The 12,142-nt window shown below is 38.9% G+C and overlaps 2 protein-coding genes across 4 annotated transcripts in view; both read left to right on the top strand.

Annotated features, from left to right (window-relative positions):
- Positions 1 to 536: 536 nt before the first annotated feature.
- Positions 537 to 6,643, top strand: LOC120547308. Of its 2 annotated transcripts, none has more exons than XM_039782859.1 (8): positions 537 to 788; positions 910 to 978; positions 2,500 to 2,621; positions 2,751 to 2,811; positions 2,977 to 3,186; positions 3,364 to 3,435; positions 4,615 to 4,812; positions 5,455 to 6,643. In XM_039782859.1, exons 2-8 carry the CDS (start codon positions 918 to 920, stop codon positions 5,667 to 5,669), a joined length of 939 nt encoding a protein of 312 aa, XP_039638793.1. In that variant the 5' UTR covers positions 537 to 788; positions 910 to 917; the 3' UTR covers positions 5,670 to 6,643. The 2 variants fall into 2 exon arrangements, with proteins under 2 accessions (XP_039638793.1, XP_039638792.1); XM_039782858.1 differs by having other exon boundaries at positions 538 to 788; positions 3,358 to 3,435.
- Positions 6,644 to 7,312: 669 nt separating this feature from the next.
- LOC120546332 (A-kinase anchor protein 7-like) overlaps positions 7,313 to 12,142 on the top strand; it is a 41,675-nt gene continuing 36,845 nt past the window's right edge. The window contains exons 1-6 of one of the 2 annotated variants that reach the window (XM_039781213.1): positions 7,313 to 7,964; positions 8,080 to 8,305; positions 8,901 to 9,059; positions 9,168 to 9,319; positions 10,326 to 10,462; positions 11,943 to 12,103. In XM_039781213.1, coding sequence (XP_039637147.1) covers positions 7,788 to 7,964; positions 8,080 to 8,305; positions 8,901 to 9,059; positions 9,168 to 9,319; positions 10,326 to 10,462; positions 11,943 to 12,103 — 1,012 coding nt within the window. In that variant the 5' untranslated portion in view covers positions 7,313 to 7,787. The remainder of the gene's footprint in view (positions 7,965 to 8,079; positions 8,306 to 8,900; positions 9,060 to 9,167; positions 9,320 to 10,325; positions 10,463 to 11,942; positions 12,104 to 12,142) is intronic. The other variant, XM_039781212.1, reaches the window with a different exon arrangement.

Raw genomic sequence — 12,142 nt, 5'->3', positions numbered from 1 at the left:
TGCTGTGGTACTGAAACATGACGCCACAGTCTTGACTTTTTAGGATGTGACGCACAGCTGGAAGGATCTATAATGACAAACCGCATGCTCCATTTAGCAGCATCCTGGAGGTCAAAGGAACTGAACTAAACTAAAACTTGGTCGCATCTGGCAGCCAAAATAAACACTTATTCTGCTATAAATAAAGTTTGACATAGATGATAAGCATTATAGTTCATGGTTTGTCATGAGTCTGTGTTTATGGACCTGCAAGCACATGCATAAGCTATATGATGGAAAATATAGTTTATATAGGCCTATCTAATAGATAAATAAATACATAATAAAAAGCGTTTTCTTCTTTTTTTTCTTTTCTTTTTTTTAATCTAAGATATGTGATGGAAAATGTAGTTTATATAGGCCTATGTAATAGATAAATAAATACATTTTTTTTCTTTTCTTTTTTTTTTATCTAAGAGACAGATGTGTCACAACCAGATCTGCTCCAGCGACCAATGATCGTTTGAAGAGCCCTTTACGTCACCTCGTGATTAAACAACTCTTTCTTTAAGTTTCACTTTCTGTTGTCTGTAAACGTAGACTACTGGATTTACGAAAGTAAAGCGGAAATACGGTCTCGAAGGTTTTTGTTTTATTTCGGTTAGGTACTTGACAGCTATAACTGCAGCAACGGCGGACACTAATTTACCAAATTATTGACTTCAATCATCTATCTTGTGTTCGATCAGATCAAAGATCTCTTTCTCTTTCCTTCCTCCATCTTCGAGCTCAGCTTGTCCACACAGCAGGTTTGTTCCAAATCTTTCACACGGCAGGTCAAGCCAACAACAACGAGATATACACAGTGCAGTATATATATTGAAGTCCATCTGTCCATGTTAATGTCCATAACTGTGCCTTTTTCTACAGGAGAAGTCATGTCACGATTATTGGCTGAAATAAGGCGCAGCAACAAAGCAGCCGCTCAAGTGTTGGAAAGTAAGTAAGCAGTTTTGGAGAGGGTGATTAAGCCATCAACACCGTTACAGTATGTGGCTCCAGGCAGGGCTGGACTGGGACAAAAAATCGGCCCTGGCATTTTTGGGCCAGGCGGCCCACACCCACCGTGATTGGTCAGACAAATTCCCTGCAGACAGTCCTCTTAAAATATGCGTGCGTTCCATTAAATGAGTTGCCTAGTGTTCAGCGTTCATTTTGGATCCTTCAAGAGGGGACTCAAGACTTATCTGTTGATCTTACACTTAAATAATTCATTCATTCTTAGAGTTATGATTTGTATATTTATGGTATTTTTATAATTTTTTATTATTGATATTTGATATTGTATTGTCATTATTTTTATTATTACTATTTTGCTTAATATTGGCTTAGCAACTTTAAAAACAGTTTACTGTTAATTTTAACTATTGTAAGATTCATATTTTGTCGCTTTGGACACAAGTGTCTGCTAAATACAATAACCATAACTATAACCCTTCCTAAAAGCTACAGTAAAGCTGAGAGTAGTATATGCCCTGGAAAAGAGCACCAATACAAGAGAAGCTAATTAAGCTATTCAAGGAACACTGATGCTTGTATCATCACTGATTTTATAGATCCACAGACTTTTCAGCTACCCAACAGGCCAACCGCTAGCATTTTCAATGTAAGCTTAAGCTGTTAGGTTACCTGACAGCCACTAACTTTAATGTTACAGCCAAACTGCTTGTTGTCGTTATGACGTGACACACTCGCGCGCACGAACACACACACACACACACGCGCACACACAGCCTCCCTCCCTTCCTGAGAGTCTGTGTTAATTTGCTTACTCCTTACCACATCGTCATCTACTCTCTCTTCCATCTTTTCCTCACTCGCCTCCTCCTCGCCTTCTTCCCTGTCATGATGTTGTTTCTGCTTCTATAGCCAGCCACCTCTCCTCCTCTACTTCAGGTAATGCTGATGTTGAAGCAGCTACTACAGACCCAAACATGTCCGAAATTTTTGAGGAATCCGCCTGTAGATTATTAATCTTTTTCTCCTCTAATTTCTCTGCACCTCCCTTGCACTTGGTGGTCGTTTGTCCATTATAACGTGAATGCTAAACTTCCAGCCTAACTATTACAGCTCACGTCTCAGGGCCGGGAGGCGTGGCCATAGTGGGATTCGTAAATTTGCGGCCCGGAGTGGGGAAGGGGGTTCCTGGATTTCATTGGGTCAGGCCAGTGCCAATAAAGAAAATTAACCAATGGGCCGCTGTGAGTTCTTTATGGGCCGGCCCGGCCAAAAATTAAAAAAAGACCTATTTATATCGGCGATTCGGCCCAAAAGTCCGTCGGCCCACCGGGAAAATGCCCGGTATGCCAGATGGCCAGTCCAGCCCTGGCTCCAGGTTTATAAGCAGGTCACTGTTAAGCTGTCATATTGGCGCTGGGAACTTAAAAAAACAACTGTCTAAAAATGTGTCAAACCGAAAATGTTCCCAGTGCTTACCCAACACCACGTCTGTTGTTGCAGAGGCAGGTTTACGCACTGACGCTGACATCCAGTCACTGACTCGAGAGGAACTGCACGAACTGTTTCCTAAACATGAGAATTTCAAACTGAGAAGGGCCATCTTTGACATAATACAAAAACAGGTGAGCTACTGTAACAGGTGGAAATGTGACTGGAGAGAGATTTAAATAGAGATAAATAGCACGGATCAAACCATATCATTGGGAAAGTCAAAATTGAAATAATGCTGTTATATAATATGTTTGTTTCAGAAGCCAATTGATGTGATCCTAAGAGAACTGAAAGATTTCATCCCACATGAATCTTTCAGGAGTATGTACAGCCTTGCTAGCATTACTTTCACTTTCACATGTGACAGCTATTTGGTCTTGGAAGTAAATTCTAACACATGCCCAACCTGATTCTCTCTCTCTCTCTCTCTCTCTCTCTCTCTCTCTCTCTCTCTCTCTCTCTCTATCTCTCTCTATCTCTCTCCAGCTGCTCTATCCAACAACGGGGTCTTGGTTGATTACCTCCATATCCTGAAGGACATTAAGACCCAAATAAACAATGTCCAGAGTTTCCTTGATGCTCACATCGATATGCTGGAAGAATTCAGCAAAAATCCGCCAGATCAGGAGCCAGTCTCCTGTAATCCAGTGAAGCTCCCCAGTGGCCAGCCTGATGGCCGTTCACAAGGAGCACAAGGTGAATCTCACTCTTTTCCATTTAACACTCTCATGACATGTTAATGAGGAGTATTCAGTTTGCCGTTGAGTTATAACTTAAAATGTCACTTTTGGAGTTGATTGTTTAAATGACATACTGTAGGATTTGGAGTCAGTAAGTGCATTGATGCCATTTCATGTGACTTGCCAGGTACAGGTACCTCGGACACCAGTGGTCGAATGATGCTCCATACTGGCCAAACTGGTGGCCATCCACAAGGTCCTCAAAGTAAATCTAACTTTATTTTTCTCTTCACACTCAAAGCAAACTCAAAGCCTTGACATATTTTTAATCTGGACACTTGTGTTGTTTAATGTACACATAGTAACACTACTAACAGGACAGTGTATAGGACAGTGTCTGACTGTCCTCAAGACACTACTAACAGGACAGTGTCAAATGCAGAGATCAAACTTGAGCCCAGAGATTCCTTCTGTGGAAACCCACATCTTTTTCAAAATATTCAAAACTCAGAGTTCACTTACCAGCTTTTTGTTCTGGAGCTTTAAACCATATCCCATTGCCTTATCCAGCATACAGTATGTAACTTGCTCAGTTGCCATCTAAAAACTCACTGCAGTGAGAACATCTAGCCAATAAGCACTCACCACTAACCATTCAACACATACAACCAGCTGTTATCATCACAAGACTGAGATCCTGTACTTCTGGCTGAAGAAGGCTGTTTGATACAGTCAAAAGCTCTGGAAAAAGCTAGTCAGCGAATCTTGAGTTTAGAATATCTCATTACAGACTGTGGCCTTCTGGTTGCAGGGTAAACCTCTGTCCACCCTCACACATATAGGTGTTGGTTAATCAATTTTATGTTTTTTTTTAAATAATATTTAAAGTCAGTGATTGCATTATGCCATTGCACCTAACAGGGTCTTTTGCAGGTTCAAGTACTTCAGATACCAATGTCCCAGTGGAGCACTACAATAGCCCAACTAATGTCAGACTACAAAGAAGACAAGTTGAATTTCACTCTCTTCCACTCCACACTCTCATGACATGTTTAATGAGTAGTATTCACTTTGAGATTATATTATATCTCAAAAGGAAGGTCTCTTTTGAAGTTGATTTTGAAATGATTTACTAAAAGATTTGGAGTCAGTAAGAACATTTATGCCATTTTATGTTACAGACTCTTTGCCTGGTAAAGGTATGTCAGGCCCCCGTGGTCAAATGGTGCACACGGTGTCATTCACTTTTATATTCTATTATAACTCAAAAAATTTAAAACTCTGCCGGATCTATCAAGCTCTATCAAGTTTTTTCATCAGGATTTTTAGGAACCTCATAGCAAGAGTTTTTCTTTTTTAAGAATCATTTTATTCAACTGTTAGGTTCACTCAATTCTTGTAAATGTATAAATCTGATTTTGCACATCCATTTTTCACTCTATAGCCACATTGGAGTACAAGATGATTGTTGGCAGTAAAACCTTTGGTGCACATCAACAGCTGATGGAGAAAGTTCGGGATCAAGTTCAGGATCAAGTTCAGCTCATTGAAAGCAGTCAGGATTACAAGCTCACTTTTGTCTTCTGCCCGATCAGTTCACGCGTTGCATCAGATGTTGAGGCAGCCATGACTGATGTTAGAGGTAAGGGAAACAAATTTGTGAGATACAAGTTTCTTTCTGACATATATAATCAAAGTTAAGACACACCAATATGTTGGGAAAAGAGAACATTTTGGTATTCATACAATTAAACAACAAATATACAGTACAGGCCAAAAGTTTGGACACACCTTCTCATTCAATGTGTTTCTTTATTTTCATGACTATTTACATTGTAGATTCTCACTGAAGGCATCAAAACTATGAATGAACACATATGGAATTATGTACTTAACAAAAAAGTGTGAAATAACTGAAAACATGTCTTATATTTTAGATTCTTCCAAGTAGCCACCCATTGCTTTTTTGATAACTCTGCAAACTCTTGGTGTTCTCTCAATGAGCTTCATGAGGTAGTCACCTGAAATGGTTTTCACTTCACAGGTGTGCTTTGTCAGGGTTAATTAGTGGAAATTTTTCCCCTTATTAATAAAAAAAGCAAAGGGTGGCTACTTTGAAGAATCTAAAATCTTCAGTAATCAATGTAAAAAAAAAAGAAAGAAATTAATATAACATTTGTGTCGTCTCAGTTGCCTTCCACACTGAACCTTACTGTTTAAGCTCCAAGCTACAATATTCCATCCTAACTATCTCATTGTCCTTCCTCCCTTTTGGTGTCCTCAGATGATACACCTGTCATTCTGGTGTTGATGCACCACACACGAGAGGTCAAGTACACAACATCTATGAGAACATGGCCAGCCTACGCTAACGTTGTGTTGCATGTCAACGTTTTCTATCATGAGACAATGCGTGGATTACTGAAGGATCAACAAAATGATGCCGCTGTTACCCAGATACAAAACAAATTACTGGAGTGTTTTGTTCCAAAAAGTTAACATTTCAGTGGAAATGCTCAGGGTGGGGATGCTGCAAGTGGTTTGGCTTGTAGTACTTCTGTTAGAGGTGGTGGTAACAACAGGTCTTCTGAAGCTGATGGTAATAGCGGTGTTTTTAGTAGACTAAAAGGTGTTACATCTCTGTGGCAATAGGCTGTGTTGGGCGGTATCCATGATGTTAATATTGAAGTTCACATCCCAAGTAAAACAATATGTAATGGATTACATCAACAGCAAAAATAAATCAATAAAAACATATTGATTTAGACCATTTACTGTTTGCAGAAAACATTTTATCCTCCTTGGTAAAATAAGATCAGCTACTGATTGTGGTCTAATGGTGTCATGTATTCATGTTAATCATGGGTGTAAATACTGTAGCTAAACACAGAGTTCTCTGTCCATTTCCTGCTATTGTGTTTCTAAAGCTACATCATGTGACTTGTGGTTTGGTAACTGTTGATGCAAACAGTCAACACTTAAAAAAACTTTGACTTATTTAAAATATGAGTCAGACTTTATACTGTAGATCAAAGAAAAGAAAAATGTTGACGAGTATTTGAGCTGCTGTTAACCATCAGACTTTAGGGAGAGTTTTGGTTTAAAGTAGCTAAGTTAAAATGTGACCTTAAAACAGGATTTCTATAATCAAATGTCGTGGTCAGTTCTACAGCTGCGACTGTTGTTTGTGTATATTAGTAAGACTTGAATGTACATTAAGTGATGAAAGAGTGCAAAGGCCACAAAGTAGGTAACTTACAAATTATCTTTGTGTTTATCTACTGTAGGACAGATATTAAACAATTTATGTAAAAATAAAGAATAAACATTAAGATATTGTTTTGTATTAAAGCATGAATGTGCATTTTTGCTTTACCTTATTGCAAAATCATGTTGCAGGAAGCGTATGTAAGATGTGATGATTACTATACCCAACACTTACATGTAACAATAAACTGCAAGTATGGGTGTTATCATATTGTCAGTGGTCCTTTATTAATAGTCTTTCAATATATTTTTTTTGGATGGCATAAATATGACTAAACAACATAAACTTGGCTCCTGTATCTTTTCAACGTACATACTGTAATATATAGTAATAGTTTGGTTCCAAATTTACTTTTTTATTATTATTTATACTAAACTAAAGTTTAGTTCATCAAGGCACAGTTCATCTCACTATAGTGTCTCGTATTGCAAGACCTATTTTCACAGCACTACACTGAAGATTTTATGTCAAAACACTTTTGTACACAGCATTTGGACCAAAAGATTTTTAGAACCACCATGCATTATGAAATGAGTAAATAAGACTGTTTTGCTATTTGGCTGACGAGGGCCTACAATCTTATTCAACTTGGCTTGAAGATGTCAAAAAAGGTGAAATAGGAATGTTTTGACGGACAGTATTTCATATGCAGTAGAAATGACAGTTAAAATGTGTGTAATTTGTGTAAATAACGTCCAACCTAGTGGGTTAAATTTATTAGACACATTTACCAAAACTTAATTGAATTCCTCTAATTAATAATTACTTGTGTGCTAATGTTTTAATATATTAAGTGACCGATATGCTTTTATTCTGGAAAGAGAAAAATACTTTTGCTCTGAAAAACCATGCCGGAAAATTGACATTGTTTACAAATAGTAGCTGCTTCCAGTCTGCAGTCCTTGTTAGCGCGTTCTGTGGAGCTAAATGTTATTTTAATTATTCTTTTGGATTTTTTTCTGACAAGGACTGCCAGCGATGAGAATTTTGCACCAACGACATAATGATAAGTTATCATAAATGACATTCCGGTTATTTTTGTCAATTAGCTGTACAACAGTTAGCTAACAGTTAGCTAGCTAGCTCAACAGATGTTCTGCAGTATGGCTGTTTGATTCATTTCAACAGGTAGCTACAGGAAGGCAAAGTCTTTCTCAAGAGGTTTCTCATCGGTAACTATCCCGAGGAGAGTTGTAAACTAATATTCTCTGTTGCGGCTAGTTTAGCTATAGTTAACTGAAATGTCTGTTCAACTCATCGACTATGGTTCAACTGGGTAGCTATTAACGTCAGTTGTACGTTAGCTAAAGTTAGTCAAACTTAGTTGTGAGATGAGCTAACTGTGTGTCATGCTCATCGGTCGTGTCCTGTTGAGCCCGATCAGATCGACGTGTTCAAAAATCGTGTGTTTACAGAGGGTTGTTGCCTTCACTGAACTATCATTTCGCAGGCTGCATGCCAAATCAACCAGTCACTGTTGTAACGTAAGCGCGCTGAAGCAATCCGCACACCGGTCCAGACTTAAGGTAATGAAAAGAATGTCTTGAAAAGAAAAGGAACTCATGCTATACTCACCACGTTTACAGAAAGTGCAATATGATGATGGCTGTGACCCGTTTATATCATTCTTCTCTGTTTTAGGAACAGTCCTGTTATCAGCTATACGTTTGTGATATGCAGCAAGCCGATATCTCATCAGGCAAAGAGACCACTGCTAATGCCTCAGATGATGACGATGAGGAGGAGGGTGATGGTGAATGTGTGGGGGCAGAAAATAAGGAGTTGAAGAATCAGATGATGATTCCAGGTCAGGTGGATGCAGTCACCATGGAGGTCCAACAAGACCCTGGAGCCTCCACAGTGTCAGGTGAGTACAACTGACTGCCTGAGAGAGACACAGTGCCACATTGTTAAACAAGTGATTCGTGGCCAGCTTGGTTCAGTGGTAGAGCAGGCGCACATATACTGAGAGGTTTATGCCTTGACGCAGAGGTCCAGCTTTCAAATCCGACCTGTGACGATTTCCTGCATGTCTTCCCCCTCTCTCTCCCCTTTCTCACCTATTTTGTCCTGTCAAATTAAAGGCGGAAAAGCCCCCCAAAAAAAATCTTTAAAAAAAAAATAGTTCAGGCCTTCAAATAAAACGAATACAGTGACATCTGGTGGCTTGCAAAACTTATAGCAGCGCCAAGACTGGGCCCGGAGCACTACAACAACTCTCTGTTTTTAATGGTTTTAAACTTATATATGTATGTTTTTATGCAATATGTTACATTAAAATAATGAACTAAGTGAATCAATATTTTAAGGAATAGACACATGTGGCGAGTAAGGAGGTTTACTGTGTTTCTGAACCATGTACTGTTATGTATGACTGTTCTCCTGAGTGTGTTTTTGTATTCATGTTCATACATTTACAATTTGCGCCGTGCTGTATCGTAATTTTTTTATTTTCTTGGCAGCTCCAGCAGGATCGAGTGAGAAGAAGAACAAGAGGAAGATGAGGAGGGAGAAGAGGAAACTGATGAAGAAACAGCTCAACTCTGCTGATACTTCGGACAATTTCATGTCAGAGCTTCCATTTTCTCTGACCAGCCCCTCTACATGGAAAGAGCTAGGATGTGTGTACATTTTTGAATCTTTGAATGATTGAATCTTTGAATGATTTTTTTGAATTATAACTTTCACTTCTTTTTGTAATGTAACGTATGCTTGCCCTTTCTCTCTAGTCTCCAGCCCAGAGTCAATCCAGAAGAGGAAGAGGAAGAGAGGAGACATTGAAGGGCGAGTGGACAGTGAAGAGGATGCAGAGAACAAGAAGAAAAAGAAAGAGACCAAGCGACCCAACTACTTTATCTCCATCCCCATCACTAACTCACAGGTAAAACATTGTAGAACTATTCACTTACTTGTGTACTTTAGGAATCATGCTGGAGTTTGTGCACATTGAATCCCATTTATAACAAAATTGCAGATTCTCTATCAAGATTTTTGCCAACTAATTTTCATTCAATCAGTGTTATCGATTAAATGCTCAAGTGTTTCATCTCTAATTAGGTACTGAATTCACACTATCATTTTTGCAACATTCATGTTTGTTTGCAATTCAGTCAACTGCTCAGGAGACTTCTGAAAACAATCTGTGCTTCGATCTCCATAACAAAATCGTTGCAAAACAAATTCAACCTATCATCAAATTTTAATGTGATGGATTGTCTTCAGTAGGTTTCAAGTCTGTGCAAGTTCATCTCCACGCTGCTAAAGTAGATGGACATTTGTGGCTTCATGGAAGGTTGTAAATGGCATTTAAAAGACTAAAGCTATGATATGCTTTGGACAGTAGGCAGTAAATTGATAAAGATTTGTAGTCCATTGACTTAAGAAATACAAAAACCACTGGCATGATCCTTTTGTGGGTTAACTATAGTAATAGTACATAGTAAAATTTAACTATTTCAGAAACCCTTTTAACTCTCTGATTGTAGAGAAGACTTTATTCTGTTCTTTCCAGATTAATAATAAATGTAGTCTTTGACACTTGGTCATGGTCAGTGTAGCTCACTCTATACCGGGAGACAGATACAAAGTTCAAGATTTAATTACCTGACGGATGATGACACTGAAATCTTAATGAGTATTGACCAAAAAGCTCCTCTGAATAAACATTGATTTACCCCATGGTCATCATGTGTTGACGCCTCATCTGTGTCATTTTGAACTGCGGACGTTTCCCCAGCGTCTCATCCTTCTAATCTTCCCCCATGCATACCAAGCTAGTTCTCGGAAAGAGAGGAGTGGTGGTGAAGGACGAGAGAGAACAAGCAGTGACTGTATGTGACGGCATCTGCCGGCTGCTGCTGATTGACCGTGAATTTATCCAATGACAGATCAGTTCAGCTGTGATTGCGGTCCAAGAGGCGGTGCTTCAGCAGGAGAGCCGATTGGCCAAAGCCATGATCCCTGTCCCAACTCTCCACATCACGCTATTAGTCACTCATCTCGCCAGTCAGGAGCAAGTAGACCTGTGAGTGGATGCACATGCACACGTAAACACAAACATACAAACAAAACCAGCATACACACAGTATGTTGAACTTGTCTAACTGAAGAGGAAAATGTCTCCTGTCATTTGCATAAATCATGCATGATGAAGAGCTTTCAGTGTAAACTGATTTTTCAAGCCAGCTGAGATGAAACGGCGTGTACCACACTGCATAGAATTTGTTCCTAACACACAAGACACGAAAAATGCTCAATTACTGGTAAAGGCTGAGCCGCCATAAAGCAGAACAGTTCAAAGTTTAAATATTCATACAAAATCTATTCCAATACCGGTGCTAGTGCATCAATAAAAAGAATTGCAGAAGACCATATATATCGCAATATGGATTTGTTCCTCCCCTAATGTACACACAAATACGGATGGATACTGATCAGCTTTTTTGATGTACACACACAGACCTGTGCTGCACATTATATATTTCAGCAGTCACTGTTCGTTATGTGTAAAATGTGATTTAGGATAGAATTAAATAAAATCTCTTTTTTTTCAATTTTCCATATTGCTCTCCCAGGATTTAACACGCGCTAAAGCTAAAATACTGCACTTCAATCATACAGAGCACCCCTCAAATTAGTTTACTGCCACAACCATTTTTTCAAAAGATCTCCCATTCATTCTCTGTGATGCTATTCATTATCACAACATCAGATAACCAAACAAGGTCTCCTTCATGTTTGTTATAGTAATACATTTTCAGGCAGAAGTTACTGCTTGGGATGCAGGGTTCTGAAATGACTAATTACCAGCACGTCACGTTAGATGCTGCTTCCTTCTTATCTCTTCCTCTCAGCACTTCCAGGAAAACTTGTTGATAAGCATATAACTTTTTTAAGGTTTAGATTCCAATATGAGCCTTAAAACGCTGTAGAAGGAAAGTGGAATAAAGTCTGGCACTTTTTATTCCAATTAATAATCAGAATAAGATGTTAATCAGAATAAAATGTTTCGTTTAAACACGCTTTCCATTGCAATATCAAAAATATGTGTCATGTGAATGGTCCCATTTAAGTTAAGCATCACATTGTTCAAATGGCCCATATAACAGCCGACATTGCTAAACCAATGTCATCAATGAGTGGAAAAATGCCTCCATTTTGGAGTATTTTAGGTTGACTAAAATAAACAAAACAAAAAACAACTATTTCTCACATTGAATATGTGGTTCAGATAAGTACATTTCATATTCTGAAGTTCTCATTCTAACATTTCATGACCAGGGCTTTTAAGTGACCCAACTTCATGCAGCTCTGGAACGTGCCAATCATGTTATGTGATGATACTTATGCATAATCTACATCAAGTAAAAGATTGTGTCATTAGTAATCACTAGATTCTCTCGTTATGTAATATGAGAGGGAGAGAGAGGATTAAGAGAGGTGTGTGTGTGTGTGTGTGTGTGTGTGTGTGTGTGTGTGTTACTCATGTGTATATTTCCTTATAGGGCGGCAACCGTTCTGGCTCAGGTCGAGCCGTCATTGGCTGAGCTGCTGGGTGGGAGGGATCTGGTGCTGCCCTTCTCAGGGATCAGTCATTTCAGGAAGGAGGTGGTGTTTGTTGCGCTGACCCCCGGACAACACAGACACACACTGGACAGTCTGGCAGGTCGGTGACAAACATTTAGCTTTTCATTCTCTTTGTCAT

Source organism: Perca fluviatilis, chromosome 18, assembly GCF_010015445.1.
Source record: "Perca fluviatilis chromosome 18, GENO_Pfluv_1.0, whole genome shotgun sequence".
NCBI lineage: Eukaryota > Metazoa > Chordata > Actinopteri > Perciformes > Percidae > Perca > Perca fluviatilis.
Note: the sequence above shows the minus strand (reverse complement) of the source record. Positions and strands in the feature narration are given on the sequence as shown.